Genomic DNA, 18020 nt, shown 5'->3' with positions numbered 1-18020 from the left:
TAGCGATATATTGCAGTGTTGAAAAGCAGAGGGAGGAGCAAGCAGCATTGGCCCCCCTCAGAAACTGGGGTGCAACCGGCACATCTCCCCCCCCCACCAGCGCCTGGCACAGGGAGGAGGCAGCAACAGGCGGAGAAGGAAGAGAAGGCGCAGACAAGCCCCAGCCACAAGACACAGTCCAGTAAAGGTGCCCTCAGACTGGGCCTGCACAATGTTATGATACATCACCACAGGGGCAGACTTTAGTAATCTTTCATAACAGGGGTGTCAGCCTGAATAAAATATTGAGGGGGGGGGCAGGTAGGCCCCACCTCACATCACCATCATCATCATCATCATCATAATTTATTACTGGTCAAAGACCAGCTTGAACCTCACATAATTTATCACATGCCACACACACCCCATTTAAATGTCAAAGCCCATCAACTTCAGGGGTCTCAGCCTGCTCAAATATTTTAGGCCGATATAACCGGCCCTTTGAGGGTGACCAAACTGCTGATGCGGCCCCCGATGAATTTGAGTTTGACACCCCTGACGTAAGTTATAAGACTAATATGTAGGCCCCCCACCCCTCAAATATTTAATTGTGGCCAAAGGTATCCAAAGGATTATTTTTAACAAAGACAAATTCACTATACGAAGAAATCAGTAAAGCCATTCATAAGTCAGAAGTAAAGACTGGTTATGTTCTGCATTATTAATAAAGTAATAAAATGCCATCCCACCCCCCACCCCAAAATCCTCATGAAAGTTCACCAGCATATTGTATGCTGTTTTGAATAATATTCACATTTTTGCAACCAATTCCCCCTCATATGTGTGTGTGTTTTCAAGGGGTTAGTCTGCATGATACTGGACTCCCTTGTAATTCCTGGGGTTAAAATCTAATGAGGATTCCACAGCTGAATTAGCTAGACAGGTTCTTTGTGATATAAAGGTCATAGTTGTCACCATAGGTACCACCTAAGTATGGTCTAACAAAGGAAGTTGCTCTGTGCCAGAGGGCAAAAGGGTGGGCCCCCTCCCTCACCTGGCTGGTAGTAAGAAAGACAGAAGTCACAGAGTTTCGTGAGCTGAGAGCTGGGCTAGAAGAAGGGAGAAGCCAGGGAGACAGAGCCTTGCTTGACTTCTGTCTGAATCCAAGGCTGGGACCAAGGGAGACACAAGACCTTCCGAGATGTTAGTGCTGTGAGCCTCTCTATCTTGGGGGTCAGGTTGTATATATGTGTAAATAAATCATATATCAGAAATACACCACAGTCTCTGCTCTCCCCCATTCGAAGGAAACCAAACCCTGGAACCTCTGGGAGTGGCATGCAACAGTATGTTGTTTTCACTAATACATGCATTTATTGTGTACACTAGTATATGCATTTTGGTACACATTACCGGGCAGGAGAAAGGCATTGCAAAATTTGGAGAAGTGAGAATTTTGAAATATGGCTGTTTCGGTTGACATTTTGTTTTGCAAAGTGCAAATTACAGAGGTTCACTTCACAGACTGGATCAAAATTCTCCTCCCATTCCTAGTTAGATATTCAAGTTGTAAACCTTGCAGATTACTAATACTGAATTAAATTTCTCCTCCGTCCTTACTAAGTAGTAAGTCCCACTCAGCACAGTAAAGTTAATAAGAGTAAAAATTAATAAAATTGTTCAGCTCAGTGCCTTACCTGCTGCACAAGGATGTCTCCAATTCTGCTAATTACAAAATTTCTATCACTGCCCTCCTCACATGATTCCTGTCGTCTTTCCTTCATACTGCAGAAGAACTGCTGGTGAAGTTCTAGCAGTTCATCTAAACAGGGGAATATTTTGTCCACAGTGCTGTGATCCAGCTGTAATTCTTCTTTCATTCCTTTTCTGAATATTTTAGACATAATGAATAGGGTATGGATGTGATGTACTTCTGTCTGCATCAGCTCTGCAGTGAAGAAAAAGAAAGCACACAATTAAATAAATCAAAACTGACTTCCAATAAACTAACAGTCCCATATTAAAAAAAACAACGGGGGTTAAGGCCAGCATACAAGGACACAATACAGTCATACCTTGGTTTTCGAACAGCTTAGTTCTTGGACGTTTTGGCTACTGAACATGACTGTTCCAGTTTGTGAACTATTTTTGGAAGGCAAATGTCCAACGGGGCTTCCACGACTTCCGACTAGTTGCAGGAGCTTCCTGCAGCCAATCAGAAGCCGTGCTTTTGGTTTCCAAACATTTTGGAAGTCGAACAGACTTCCGGACTTCCGGAATGGATTCCGTTTGACTTTCAAGGTACGACTATACAGTGGTACCTTGGGTTACAGATGCTTCAGGTTACAGAAGCTTCAGGTTTCAGACTCCGCTAACCCAGAAATAGTACCTCGGGTTTAGAACTTTGCTCCAGGATGAGAACAGAAATTGCCCGGCGGAAGCAGGAGGCCCCATTAGCTAAAGTGGTACCTCAGGTTAAGAACAGTTTCAGGTTAAGAACAGACCTCCAGAACGAATTAAGTTCTTAACCCGAGGTACTACTGTATATGGTAAGGAAAGTAAAAGGAATGTATTTGTCACAATGTATTCACTATTACAAGGCATGTAGCACATGCAAGCAGTACTCCAGAATCATCAAAATAAGTACAATTTTAGCAATTAATGATACATTTTCATTATCTCCGGTGCAAGAAAAAATTTCGGTACATTGTGATGAATACACTCGTTGTACTTTGTTTGCCATATATTGTGTACTTGTATGCTGGCCTGAACCCCTGATTTTTTTCTATTTGTGTATGTTTTCATACAGCGGGTTCCTTATTTTTGTGCTCACTAGCAGTCCCAGCATGGTTTACCTCATCATCTGTATCTAGTTATACAGAACATTAGACTAAATTTTAGAATACTGACCAAAAATCACATCTTGCCGTTTGATAATGTCCTTTTCCTGCTTATTGCAAAATGAAGGGTCGACAACAAGACTCCAGGATTCTGCCTCAAATTCTAATGCATCGGTGCTGAGGTCGCTCCACAGGGAGGCATCAACGTCGTCTGTAGCTATCAAAGTAAACAGTATTTAATATACCAGCCACATAAATACGAGCAAGGTGGAACTCAGGCAGTGATTAGATAATAACATAAATCAGACGTAGGGTTGATTTTTTTGGTGCACACAACCAACACTGATGGACCTCAGTTATGAGATTGCATGAGCACATGACGCGAATCAGGAAGTCACAGATAGGGCTGAAAATGTGTGATTCTGCATCTCAGGCCTTCTTCCATATATACGGACTCAAATACAGTGGTACCTTGGTTTAAGAACGGCTTAGTTTATGAACAACTTGGATTAAGAACGCTGCAAACCCGAAAGTAGTTGCCTTGGAAGCAGAACATGTTCCCCTTCCTGTTGAGTGTGTTCCATTTGTAAATTGAATCCCCCGCTGCTATGGGAAAGCACGCCTTGGTTTAAGAACAGACTTCCAGACCGGATTAAGTTCGTAAACCAAGGTACCACTGTAATGAGATCCTGTTCAGAGACCCTGCTGCGGGTGTGCCACACAAACACATGCACCAAGTGTGTTGGCTGCTGGTAGAGGGCCCTCCGATGATAGAATTCATCCCTAGAGAGGCTCACATAACGCCTTCCCTATGGTCATTTCAGCATGAAGACTTTTTAGTTTTTCCACGTCTTCTTAAGAAATCTGTGGTCTTACTGTTCTGAACCATAGTTTATATGCTTTTGCATTTCTCTCTGCTGGAAGAAGCATTATGCTGGAAACTATTTTTATGCAAATGAATTTTTATGGTGTTTTATCATTTCTATGTTGTGAGCTGTCTAGGAAAGAATGTTAGCAGGTAGGCATACATAAATATGTTAAATTGTTTTTAGTGTTAAATCACTTTGAGGTGTTTCATAGGAGGTGGTGCATAAATAAATAAATCCATATAAACAAGAAAACCACTAGAAAAGAGATAGATAGATATGTATTTTTAAAAGCGTGATGCTGAAATGAAAAGGAAGCTGGTCCTTGCAAGCAAGAACTATAAAGCTTGCAAAGCTCTTGTGATCCTTGCTGCAGAATTAGGAATAATGGCAATGGAAATGGGAGCAGATGTTTACTTATTCGTCATTACAAGTGGTACTATTTTATACACACTTCTTGTTAATATATTACACATTTACACATGTCGATAGTATCACATTGAGTTCCCCATATACCTTCAATTATAAAAGAGTCAACTGACGAAGCGGTCCCTATTGATTGCAACAGCTCTTCAGAGTGAGACCTAGATCTCCAGCTGCTGGTATCGGCATCTGATTCCAAAGGTGACATGGATTTCCTAGGGTAAAGCAAAACCGTGCAGGTGTAGTGACTCATTTAGATAGCATCATGTTTATTGCAAGACATCAGAGAGTGCCATTTTACCTTTCAAAACTGGTACCTGGAACACTTTTGGATAAGGGGTTTGATGGCTGCAATACATCTTTTTTTACAGTAGATAATCCAATGGGTGTTGAGGTAGAAGGGTGCATTGAGGACATTGTTGGCTGTGGAATATCTCTGAATGATGGATCTGGAAGGTCAAAGTTTCAGATATTTCAGATATTGGACAAGTTTAACAAAGTGCTCTGTGTCTTTGGGGTAAAGCTGCAGCTTAGAGGGTGAGCACATGATGTACATGTAAGAGGTTCCAGAATCAACTCTCAGCATCTCCACATAAGGCTGGGAGGGACCACTATCCAAAACTTTGGAGAACTGCTACCAGTCAGTGTAGACAATATTGGACTAATACCTGGACTAATGATTTGATTTATTATAAAGCAGTTTTCTATCTCCCAATGGCAAACTATGGCTATGATACCAAGAGCTCTTATATCTCACTCAGCTGATTTAAATAATAATACAGTGGTACCTTGGTTGTCAAACGGCTTGGCTCCCGAACAAATCGGCTCCTGAACGCCGCAAACCCGGAAGTAACTGTTCCGATTTGCGAACGTTTTTTGGAAGTCAAACATCCGATGAGGCTTCCGCAGCTTCCGAATGAGTGCAGGAAGCTCCTGCAGCCAATCAGAAGCCACGTCTTGGTTTTTGAATGGTTCCTGGAGTCAAATGGACTCCCGGAACAGATTAAGTTCAACGACCAAGGTACCACTGTAATAATTTTGAGTTGCAATCCACTACAACATATCAAAAGTATCATGGAGGGCTACTGCACAAGGAACACATTGAAGAATCCCTGGAATCTTTGGATCCTTGACTATCTAATTAATGATGATCTCAGTAAAAATATTTTGCAGATTAAAATACACTTTTGATAATATTGTTGTAGGATTTAGAATTTTGAAAGGGTGAATTGCACCAGAGGATGAAGTTAAATTACTTCTCATAGCTATGATACTAAGTGAATTATGTTCTTAGACACCATATAACCTCCATTATTCATATTTCATAGGCTGATAGTTTTTAAAATAGAATTTCACACAGTTTTAATTCAGTCAGGCTAATATTTCTAGCAATTTCAACAAAGCTCAAAACTTTTGAATGGTTCATCTTGACGTTAGTGCATGCTCAAAAAGACCAATATCTGTTTTCCTCAGATAATGTCCACATTTAAAATTTTATCCTAGTTCATAAGTAAACAATGGTTTGATGAAACCAAGAAGTGATTCATTAAGGGGCTTGTACAAGGGGAGGAGGAAGAAAGAGCCCACACGCCCAAGGCCTATACCCAATTCTCTAAACCATGGTTGAGCCTATTGGTTGAATGCAGCCACTGAGTGCATCTTCACAAGTATTCAGGATAAAGTCATATGCAAGGACAAATTGTGTAGAAGCTCAGTTGTATCATTTTAAGCATATTACGCTAGCATTCAACAATTTTAACTGACAGGTGAACTGACAAATGAAAAAAATGGATTTATATTTCTTAGCTTTCTTACTAGAGTGCTTACTTGTCTGGACAGCTTGCATCCTGTTCTTAATATGGCACCTCTCTTGGGATTTCTGGTAAAGAAGAATGCTTTCTTAATAGTATGAAAATTTGAAGACATTATTTAATACTCCTAGGCTTTAGGGCTGCCCCTCACCACAAGATACGCCACTTCACATTCTGTGCTTTCCCTATAGTAAGGATGCCAATTGCTGGCATAGACTCAAACCTCAACATACATACCCATGAACTTTTTCTTGTTAAATTTCAGAGTGTTGCAGTTGGATGCCCATTAAAGTGAACAGAGTCCCTTCTCCCCACAACTCACAATCTCAACCCCACTATACACCCATGGTATTCTGTTAGAATGTCTTAATACTATGACATGTTGCTGTAGCAATTTCAGATAATTAAAATAAATCCTTAATATATGCATTTGTTCTCAATGCAATTATGCTTGTATCTGTGTGGCAAGTGTTCAGAAGGAAGAGGGAAAGGGTAGCTTAGATTTGGGAGGGTGGGGAACTGAAAAAATTAATGCTGGTGGTCAGTAATGTTGAGTGGAAATCTTGCTATTGCATCCTTGTTGGTGGACACCAGGAGGCGCTATTCCCCTTGGTACTACTTGATGACATTGGATTCAGCCGCTGGATTTCAAAGATGAAGGAAAGCTGTACATACTCTGAGGGCTTATCTTTCATAAATAGCCACTCTTGGTATTTGTTAGCAAAGATGAAAAATAGAGCAGATGCTCCACTTGGACCTCAGTTCCCAATCAGTGGGCTTCAGCTGCACCCTTCTTCTTCCTCAGTTTCCTTTTTATTGTGACCAGAAAAGTCACATATAGCAGCAAGGTTCTAAAATGATCATAAGAATCAGCCCTATCTCAACCACCTTAATCCACACCTCTTCCCAAGATCTAACAACAACAACAAAAAAGATAGTAAGAAATAAAGGCAGGGAAAGGTGAGGGAAGTTGACACAGACCTAGTGAAATTACACAGCCTTCAGTGCCTAAACAAGCTCAACAAGTTTCTGCCAAAAAAGTAGAAACAAGAGGCCATAGGAAAATGCTAAATTTAAGTTGTCCCACTATTTTTAGACATTTTCTATTACCCCAAGAACGCCTTGGTTTTTCTACTGATGAATATGGCATATTCAAATAAATTATTCCTTCGTTAGTTGTTTATCTATTTTGAAGTAACATATGAAACGTCATTTTGAGACACAACTCTCTAAGCTTCATCACCCTATGGATTACATGAAGCAAAATGACACAAGCGTACAGAAAAACACAGTAAGGAGGGAATTTAAATAGGGCAATCAAACAACAAGCAGTGATATCTCCAAACCCTTTCGAAACTTACTTTTGGACACCCAGGAGCACTTTCTCTACAATTTTTATGCACAAGTGCATTGCAATCTACAAGAAAGAAAGAAAAATCTCTTAAAATGTAAAGTTTATGACTTATCATCCCAACATTAAAAGGTTTATTTCTAGATAATCTAATCCAGGACACAATCTGTTCCCCTGGTGTGATGATTGGTAGCTTTCTACAAAAGGGGCCAGCAAAAAGTCAGCTGCTTGAGCAAAAGGTATAGCACATATTCCATCTTATACTGAAATAGTATTTTGTGAACAAGGACAAAGCAGCTCCCATTGCGTAGAAGAGACTCTCTTTCCCGCTTCTCCCCAGTAACACTTAGTTTAAGCACATACATGTTGGAATGTCACCACACACAGTGCTTCCCTGCCTCATGCAAACATTAGCCAATGAAGTGGAACAGAACTGAGTATGTTACGTTCACATCCCTCATTTTCTTTAACTAAATGTTACACGGGAGACATGGGGAGGAGAGAAGCCACACATTCCTTGAAAAATATGTTTCTTGATCTTCAGGCCATCATGTGTGTTTTATCCCATGGGTCCCAACTAGATGGGATGGCAGCAGACCTTCTCTTTAAATTCATGTTTGTACCGATCACATATGGAAACAGTGGTTCATTTCTGAGCACAACACGGGAGCATTATTATTAACTTGACCTACCACTCTAGGTGACTCACAAACTAATATAAAATGTACAAAAGATTAAAAAAAAGTAACAGTCATCAGTAAATTAACAAGAAACAATAATATCAAAAAATACATTAATAACAGCAGTAAAGCATCACCAGTATTTGGACCAGGCTAGCCAGCACACCAGATTCTATAAAGGTCCATCAAATGCTGGCAGAAGAGGTAAGTCTCAACCAAAAGGATATTAATGCCACCACCAGGCAGGCCCTGCTAGGGAGAACATTCCAAGCTCCCTTGCAAGGTGTTGGGCTATCATTTGTTAGAGATTCTTAAACAGAGGCTGGGTGGCACCTCTCATGAATACAATTGGACTAGATAACTTTTGAGGTCCCTCCTTATTGTATGATTACGTGGGGTTGTGTCTGATGGTGTTGCTCAGCTGGCAGCAAGGCTTCCATCCATGGAACAGGGAGGAAGCATTCTTCATCAATTCCTCCTCCCCTGCAACCACCTTAAAACACCTCGAACATATTTTGCGGCGGGGCCTAAACCTCTGGAACAGATTGGGAAGGCTGCAGGGGGAGAATCCCCGAAAATTGTTTCCCTTCTCGTTCTGTTGATGGAAGCCTTACCATCAGCCTAGCAACACGATTTGGTACAACCCTATGATTCTAGGAATGTTGATGCAATCTATACAAGTGCTACTGTGAGGTATAAGAACCCTATGATATGTTTAAGGCTATTTTCAATCAGAGTTATGGAATATGGGAGAATCTGTGGGTGTCAAATGTCTTCAGCATAAAACGTAGGTACTTACATAAACACTGCAATGCCTCTTTCCCCAAAAGGGCTTTCTCACATGAGAAGCATGGCATCACCCCACCAAAAGTTCCAGAAACAAATTGGTGCCTGTTAAGCTTCTCCTTCTCTTTTGCGTCCTTATTTTTGGCCTTGATAAGCCGAATGAAAAACAAAAGAATTAAAAGTTCATTAGCTTTTGAAATGTTCCAGTATTATTAAAGCCAGCAGCAGTTTTATCTTTCCCATGTCACTTACTGCCTTGTTCTTTAGAAGTGGAGAAATTAGCTGCATCTTATAAAATCTCCCCAGTCTTCTATCTTTTATATACGTTCATTTTGTTAATTTTGCACAAGAAAGCATCAACAAGAACAAGAATTCAACAAATGCAGATCTCTTGTCATCATTCAGTCGGACGATGTGCATAAAGGCAGTACATTCCGAACGCAACGTTCCAAATGCATGCTTCCATTTAACAGACATTCCTTGCACCCCTCCTGGTTTATGGGGTCTTTTCAGGTCTCACTCCTTATAAACCTTGACTAAACACCCATTATAGTTACAGTGATGCTTGCTGAAGGCTCCTTCATTTACTTCCAGAAATGCCAACTCATTAGACAAATTTGCCTGTGTAGAACTGTGATGTCATCCTATTTACTATGTAATACCTGATTGGCTGGGATCCCCCATGGGATTATCCCCAAAAATAGGAAGATTCAGAGAAAACACAATAATTATAAGAACAATGGGACCAAAGCAATTTAAGCTGGCAGTGAACAGGCTGGGGGTGGGGGGGAATAAGCATTTCCATGACTGGGAGGTGGCAGAAAATATTTTTCCCCAAAGTGCTACTTTCACGCCAAAAAAAAAAAAAAAGTCAAAAGGGGAGGGATGTTTTGTGCAGCTGTACAAATAGTCCTATTATTGTTGCGACTTGTATCAAACCCTGTCCTTTTCTCTCTTTATCTTCACTTAAGGCAGAAATGAGACATGTAGCCGAATAAGAGGGTAGAGTTTTGAGTTAGTGAAGAAGATTGTATGGCTTCAGATTGCAGGTGGGGAACGCTATTTTTAATGTTACTAACATAATAAAAACCACGCAAGGCAACCCTCTGCATCAAATGCAGAAATGTCTCATTTCCCAGGGAAAATACGTGTTTACAGGGTTACATCTGCAAACATTTAGAAGCTGTTCTCATTTCAAAATCTATTCCGCATTCTTAAGATATATATATATATTAAAAACCTGTCATCTAGCACACATCATATTGAATTACCTTGGATTTATTTCGTGTACTGGCCATTCTATTCATCAGAAAGCTAAAAGTACGGCTGACTTTATATTTTTCAGATTCTGACTTTGTAGGTATTATATACTTTTCCCACTCTTCTTCCGGAATCCTAAAAATACACCAGGAAATCTTTCATTATGCTATGCATGATTTCTTGAAATCAGGTAACTAATTAATACACTGTGACTGTGTTATTGGAGACAAGAAGAGAACAAATATATTTCCTAAAACTGAATTCAGAACCATAATTTTACATAAATGAGGTGTGGTACTTTACATAGCTATCACCAACAAATACTAATCAGGTTGGCACTGGGGTGGTTTAATGATGTAATAAATCTAGTTGTAAAGTAAAACAGTTGCAGTTGGTTGATGGCTATTGCTAATAACCAGATAACTATTTATTCTTAAATATGCCCTTAAAAAGTCCATACCTTTTCTCTCTTGACTGTTCAGGCAAGCTGAATGCACGTTGTTCTACAAAACAATAGTAAGTTTAAAGCAGCTATATCACAATATTCACTCAATTACTGCAGGCTAACATGGCTGAATATTTAAAAGCAAAAAGTGTGGGGGGGGAGATCTATCAAATATTCATTCTCTTTCTCTTTCTCTGGAAGTCAATATCAACAGTAATTTATGCACTCATTCGGTATATAAACTTTGTGAAATAAATAAATAAATGTGACTTATTTTGGCTGACAGAATTTGTTTGGGAGGAGAAAGAAAAACCAGCACATGATGGGGATGGGGACGAGGTCCACCTGCATCTATTTTGCCTCAGCTATTGCAGTTCAAGGTTTTTTCACATTGCTTGTAGGCAACCTTCCGGGAGGGCTGCATGCCAATCTTTGGGCAGAGCCAAATTCGCTGTTCAGTGTGTTCGGCAAATAACCTTGTTTCAACACACACACACACACACACACACACACACACACATCCCTCTGTCTCCTCCACACAGGCAAGCAAGAAGCAGAGTTCAAGGCTACTTTCTAGCCAAGCAAGAACACTCAAGGAGGGTGCAAAGGAGGCCCAGTGACAGGCATGGGCTTAGGGGGAGGGGAGGGGCTAGGGAGGGGCTGGAGCCTGGGGAGAGACTCAGGGTCCAGATACAGAGGGCTGAAGGGTCACTCAGAAGGAGCCTTTCTCCTGACTGTATTAAACACCAGGGTTTTTCTAATCACCCCAAGTTTTAAGCAAGTGCACCTGCATTCCTAAAGATCTAAAGGAAGTTTAGACCGGCTGAATAAAGGACACCAACTTCATCCTTCTGCAGGGAATAGGGGAGGAGGAACATGACAAGTGAAAACAGGGCTAATGCTTACCATCATTTGCATCAGCTACTATGAAGTCCCGTGCACATTGTGATTTCCCTAATAAGACTTTGGGTGACGTATAGGAATATGAACGAGACCGAATTCCGGACAGTAACGATTCCTAAAAAACACCCAATGTTTTAGAGAACTGATCTTCAACAACAACAACAACAACAACAACAACAACAACAACAACAGCATAAGTCCAGATTTCCTCATCCTTTTTCTAACTGCTAGGTAGGTGTTGATGTTTTTCAAATAAACATTTGCTAAGCTAGATGAATGCTCAATCCAATTATTTCATTTATGGCCACTGTAGGTAAAGGTATTTATGTGCAATTCCTTTCCTCTAGACTTGTCTATTGCTGAAAAGATGGCGTGGCAAATTTTGGGAAATACAATCTCACATCAATTAAAGGTTGCAGCCAACCCCATATTTAATAATGAGTTTAAAGAAAAATGGTACCCCGCCTAAATGTAATTGATTTGGCTAACTGGAAATAGAAAAGATGAGTTACTAACTTTGTAGGAAAACAAGCAAATACCTTTGACTGCAGATTGCTGGACAAAGGAAGGGATTCAGCCCTGCTCATGTTAAAATCCAGTTCTGTTGTTGTCTCTGAAGAACCTAACCCATCCCTATTGGCCAAGGCTGTAGAAGAGTTGAAGGACATTGAAGGGTAGCAGTTATGGGATCGGTTAGAAATTCTTTCATCTCCATTGTCTACATCCAAGTCATCAAGACTAGAACTAAGCATACAGAGAGAGAGAGAGAGAGACCGCAAATTACAAATGCAACTTAAGCCGGCTTTTCAACATTAAGCAGAGTGTGTTACAGACACTGTCTATGATCAGTATCCCAGCCACCTTCCAAAGACTTCTGCATGGCTCAAATATCTAAGAAATTAGAGGCATGTGCTAAGCCAGGAGTGGGGATATGGATATGAAGTTGAAGTGCATCAGATTTTTATCTCCCCCATATCCGCTGTAGGCCATATTCGACAGGAGGGGCACCTATCTGTCGGGTGATCCAATTTATCTCACAGGGTTTGAAATCAAACCATGAGGGGGCAACCCTTTATTAAAGTACCATGAAGGGCTCTCTGGGAGCAATGATGATTAGCTGGTAGTCAATGATTGCAGAGAGCCATGTGTGGCACTGTGCAGTCCTGACAATCAGCTGATTTCCATCCAGAAAACCAAGGTTCAGAAAAATACAAGAATGAAGGGCAACATTTCACAAATCCAAGAGAAGACTATGGATTAGATTGGATTGGATTGGATTGGAAAGGGGGGCTTGCATACAGCCTTAGGTTGGAATCATAGCCCCATTTGCATTCAGTGGAATTCATTTCTGGGTCAACATAGTTAGCACTGCAGTCTATGGCTATCTTTTTATTTCCTCAGGAGACAATTTTTTGACATTCATTTTTCTCTCTGTTTTTTGAGCAAGACATGTTTGTATGGGGGGGTTCTTTTCAAAACAACACTGCTAAAATTAAATCCACACCTCCTTTTTTTAATGATGGAATAGCGTTGATTCCGTTGATTGCTAAATGCATGTGTCTTCTTGAGAGACAAGTATGGACCTGCTGCATCCAAATTAGGCTGAATGATGGGGGAGGAGTTTCTGCTGTCCCCGCTATTTGCTGATGCTTCTGGATCTTCATTTGAGTCTGCGTGGTCTCTGTACATTTCAGGAGCAGACTGGTCTACCTTCATGTACTTGACGCCCATGTCTTCCATCTAAAGCAAGAAATCCAAACAAGTTAGGTGATATTCAAAAGCTGCAAAACAAAATGAAATGAAGTTGAATCCAGTCTGTAAAGACTAGTATGAGGTCCTCACATTCCAAATACAAAACTGGCTAGAGGAACACAACCTAGGATGTGTTCTAGGATTGCTTCCAGATTACCTGTTTATTGAACATTTATCCTAATTTGTTTGTGGGGAGGTTACATGGCCTTGTATCAAGCAACCATTATTCCACCCTTTGCAGTGCATTTTCCTGTCATTTTAATTATTGCTAGAAGTCCAATATTTGGGGGGAGACGGAGAGCAGCTAAACAGAGGCCATTTGAAGAATGATCACCCTGTAGGTTTCTTATTTTGTTATACTTATGTTTAATAAGCATGAGAAAAACCTATTCATTTCCCCCAAAATACAGTAATCGGATGAGCAGACATTAAGATGCTATTAAATATCATCTGTAACCAACAGAAGCAGAAATAAATGGAATATAAACCCCAGTAATGCAGAGAAAAGGAAAGCTAGTTTTGTTAATAATCATCCTCATCGTTAAATTTGGGTTTCTTTAGAACCACAACTAAGATCAGACTGTTAATTTCACACACCCCTAGAAAACTGAAATACAATAAGAAAGAAAGAAAGAAAGAAAGAAAGAAAGAAAGAAAGAAAGAAAGAAAGAAAGAAAGAAAGAAAACGGCAAAGGCAATTGTGGAGTTCCTCCAACTCCTGGGTCTGGATGTTAGTGTGCCCATTTTACAAGAAGCCAGCAGAGTCCATGTCTGTCAGACTTACCTGATCCACCACCATGCGGTTTGCATAGACTTCTTCACTTCCATTCAGCATCGCAGAAAGTCTGGCTGCGGCAAAGAAGGTGGAGGGATTTGAGGTTTTCTGATAAGCCTCAAATGGGGAATGTTGTTGAACTGGAATAAACCATATAATAGACTCATAGAATCATAAATACAAACAATTTATTTCCTGTATAGTCATTCAGAGTAAAGTGGGGCTGGTTTCATTATGAGAATTAAAGAAAACATAAAGCCATTTCACAATAATATCACTTCTGTCTGTTTATTTACTTAGTATTTTATTTCCACATAGTTATATCACACACCTTCTCCCAGTGGGAGCACAGGGCAGCCAGCAATAAATAATACAATCTTGTTTTATTATTAAGAAGTACACAGTACAGCTTACAAGAGTTAAACGAATATTCAATGAAACAATATAAACAAGACAAAATATTCATCATTGCTAAAAGCATGACCTTCAGCAGCTAAGTGAAAATGTGCCTGATAGATTTCCAGTGGGAGGGTAATCCATAATTGTGAATTTGAATCTACCTGTCTAATTTCACTTTAGGAAACAGAGTCAATGATGGTTAGGAAACAATGATGGTTCACTTTAGGAAACTGGGTCAACTTAACTGAGGGGCAGCTCATGTTGCAGCAGGTCCAAAGTTATCTGAGCCTTAATGGTTAAAACAAGCACTTTAAATTGAGCCCGGAAATGAATAGCCCAGGTTGTCAATCTGGTCCCTACCGCCCACTAGTGGCCGTTTCAGGATTCTAGGAGGGCGGTAGGGGGTTCTACGGCACAAGGTGAATTGTCCTTCCATTGAGCACTGGTGGGAGGTATGGAAATTTTACCATCAAGAAAGATGCATTAGTGGGCGGTAGGTATAGAAAGGATGACTAGCCCTGGAATAGCCAATCAATGATGATCCTGTAAATTCGGGTTGGTGTGAGCTGGTGTTCAGGTCCCAGATCTGGTGGCTGCATTTTGGACTAACTAGAGTGTCCAGCCTGTCCTTCAAGGCAGCCCCATATAGACAAAATCCAGCAACCTAGCTTGGAAGTAACTGGGGCACACATGGAGTATGTGTGGTCCTCCAGTTGCTGTAAGGATCTGAGCCCTGGTCTCCCAGGTCCTAGTCCAACACCCTAATCATTACACCACACTGGCTCTGCACACACAATCTCAGTATGTGTCCTTCAAATTGTAGGCGTGCCAAGCAGAGAGTGTTTGGGTTTACCAGGTTTTTCTTTTTTGTTCATGTGACAATTTGCCAACTAAATGAATGGAGTAGGACCAAGGAATCTGAGCAACAGCCTGCCAGTTTCCTCCCCACTAGGCATCTTCCAAAAGAACTATAGATCCTGGTCTCCTGCTCCCTTGCATGTGCAAAAGAAAACACTTTGTTGGAAGGAAGAATGCTTCCAGGATCCTGCTTTGTAATCTAGCCAAGCTTTTGTGCCTCCTTGATCTTGGCTGTTCCAGCTCTTTGCATCACACACAAAACCTTCCTGACTATGTCATGGTGTGATAAAAGGATACAAAAATACCACCATTGCCTCACCTGCTTTCCCCCCCCCCTATAAGTATTTCAGAGAGGAGATGGAAAGTGAATGTGGTTTTTAAAAAATTACACAGAAAAAGGAAAAGGAGGTAAAATATGTAGCAGCAGCTCCTGATAACCTCAATTCCTCCCCTACCAACACATTTTCTTTCACAGTTCATTCAGGATGCAATCAACACAAATAAACAGCAAGCCTCCATCTTAATTAGGCTCTGTAACAAAAGGACATCTTTCTTTGGAGCAGGAATTTACTTCCCTGCCCCCTTCTCTTCTGCTCCTCTGAGAATCAGGAGGACCTCCTGAATGCTGTGGTTCAGGGGGATTCCCCAAAACTGGGTGGAGACAACTTGTGGTTTTCTCTGGTTCCAACCCATGAAATGTTCTAAATGCAACCTATGGAACTTACATCAACAATATCTGGTCTGCATTTAGAAAATATTGAAGAGGAGCCCAAGCTGCACCTAAGAGCCTCAATTCTCCCATTTTCCAAAAAAAGCTTTCACAATGATGGCCTGTTTTAAACTACAGAAAGAAACATTCTATCAAACTCCATTTTGATATCTGATTTCGTTATTTTTTAAAGATTTTTTATGTGGCCAATCTAGAAGCCTAAGATGGTAAACAAACAAAAATACAAACTGACACATTAACACTATCAAATAATGTAATAGCAACAAACACAAGTCTTTATCTTGTTGACATAAGCAAATCTGGATAAAACCAGCATGAAACTAACCAGATATAGAGACAACATCAACCTTTCCCTGAGAGTACCCACATAATAGAGTTAATAAGTGATCATGTACTACGTATTCCAATAAATTAAGATCTGAGCTAACTGTGAAATGCTGGGAGTGAAGGTTGTGCATAGTTCTCCTTCCAGAAATGACTTCAAGTGTAATTATTAATTTTTTAAAAAGCTATTAAAATGCCAAAGCCACAGGCCTCCCTTCCTCTAGCTTGTATCACACGACATGCTACAGACTTGTACACATTTGAGTTGTCCAGGAATACAAAAAGCACAGTCAGCTTTAAATGGCATTTGCTATGCCTCATCCCACAAAATGACATCATAAGCAAGACTAAACACTATGTTATTAATGAAGTAATTGCAAACACCATGTTACAACCTCAAATGTGAGACATTGCAAGTGCTCTTCCCTGTTGCAAGTCTGTGATGCCTGCCCACTTGCTAAAATTTCCACCGCTCCTCTGGACTTCTGGTTAGATACAGCTGAGTAGTAAAATCATACACCCTGTGAGTGGATTATATAGACCCCCGTCTTTCTACCTGTTTGGGTGCTCACCACAGGAAATTATCAGTTGGTATTTAATGGTTGTCTGTTTCCCACTCTGTTTCTGACCCATTAGATTTGGGGACTACTATTGGTTAAGTACAAAAGGTTGGCCAGCCTGTTAACACACAGGGCTACTCCCAAAGACAAAGAAGTCTGGACACAGCATAGATATCAAGAGTAATGGTAGGTGATGCCTTTTTTAGAACCAGCTAAAGCAGGTGTGGGGAACCTGTGGACCTCCAGGTATTGCTGTACTCCCAACTCCCATCAGTCCCAGTCAGCATGGCTAATCATCAGGGATAATGGGAGCTGGAGACTAAGAGGTCACAAAGTGAGCAGGTTTTTGAGGTCCAAATAAGTCTCCCTCATGTTGGATATTCAGCAGAAAGAAAGAAAAGTGGGCTAAGCAGGATGGAAAGTCTGCCTGTCTTAAGATGGCATATGGAAAATATTATCGTTAGGATACATTTCATAGGTTATTGAAAAAGAGGTCAGGTTTCACCAGGTTACTATCCTACTATTAATTTTCCAATAGCTGCTTGCTATATGTGTGTATTTTGGAGAATATCAAATTTAGCCATCATGTAGACGGAGCCTAGATTGGAAGGAACATGATATTCTACAACATAAAGATATGGGTTTATGCCCACCAGCAGCTAGGCAGTAAAACTCAATTCTGCTTGTATTGACTCATTATTTAGGACATCACCAATAGTTAATCTTCAGCTTTGTTAACATGACTTTTCCTTTACTTCTGGCTCTTAGCCTTGTGATGAGCCAATGTATTCAACATAAACTGCTGGTTTGTATACAGTGGTACCTTGGTTGTCAAACGTAATCTGTTCTAGAAGACCGTTCAACTTCTGAAACGTTCGACAACCAAGGCGCAAAGGGCGGTTGCCAAAGTCAATGGAGAAAAAAGAAAAAAATGGAAGCAATTACTTCTGGGTTTTTGGCATTCAGGTTCTGAAACATTTAGCTTCCGAGACGCTCAAAAACAGAGGTACCACTGTACTTTCAAAGGCACAGCCACCATGATGCTTCGCTGTCCCCAGAGTCCTTGATACAACTTCAACTCTCTTTTGGAAGGCTTTCTGAAATTGCTTATTTGTTTAACTATTCCATGCTCCTTACTGGTGGCTGATGCTAAACAGCTATAAGTGATTTTTTAATCAAGTTTTCATGCACAAGAAAAATATTAAGAAGGAACAATTTTATTTAGTAGAACTCAAACAGGAAGAGCCATCTAAATGCTTAAAAGCCAATGATTGACTG

The 18020-nt window shown here is 40.5% G+C and overlaps 1 protein-coding gene across 2 annotated transcripts in view; it reads right to left on the bottom strand.

The window, feature by feature from the left end:
- ARHGEF28 (Rho guanine nucleotide exchange factor 28) overlaps positions 1 to 18020 on the bottom strand; it is a 148311-nt gene that overhangs the window by 53110 nt on the left and 77181 nt on the right. Inside the window, exons 10-22 of one of the 2 annotated variants that reach the window (XM_081212475.1) lie at positions 13881 to 14011; positions 12849 to 13084; positions 11884 to 12088; positions 11348 to 11459; positions 10457 to 10499; positions 10008 to 10131; positions 8750 to 8882; positions 7281 to 7336; positions 5924 to 5987; positions 4410 to 4557; positions 4202 to 4323; positions 2890 to 3036; positions 1677 to 1927 (exon numbers count right to left, since the gene is read on the bottom strand). In XM_081212475.1, the coding sequence (XP_081068601.1) occupies positions 1677 to 1927; positions 2890 to 3036; positions 4202 to 4323; positions 4410 to 4557; positions 5924 to 5987; positions 7281 to 7336; positions 8750 to 8882; positions 10008 to 10131; positions 10457 to 10499; positions 11348 to 11459; positions 11884 to 12088; positions 12849 to 13084; positions 13881 to 14011 (1772 nt within the window). The remainder of the gene's footprint in view (positions 1 to 1676; positions 1928 to 2889; positions 3037 to 4201; positions 4324 to 4409; positions 4558 to 5923; positions 5988 to 7280; positions 7337 to 8749; positions 8883 to 10007; positions 10132 to 10456; positions 10500 to 11347; positions 11460 to 11883; positions 12089 to 12848; positions 13085 to 13880; positions 14012 to 18020) is intronic. The other variant, XM_081212476.1, reaches the window with a different exon arrangement.

The sequence above is a fragment of the Podarcis bocagei genome, assembly GCF_964188305.1.
Source record: "Podarcis bocagei genome assembly, chromosome: 11".
Lineage (NCBI taxonomy): Eukaryota > Metazoa > Chordata > Lepidosauria > Squamata > Lacertidae > Podarcis > Podarcis bocagei.
The sequence above is the reverse complement of the archived record's forward strand: the minus strand, read 5'-3'. Positions and strand labels throughout refer to the sequence as shown.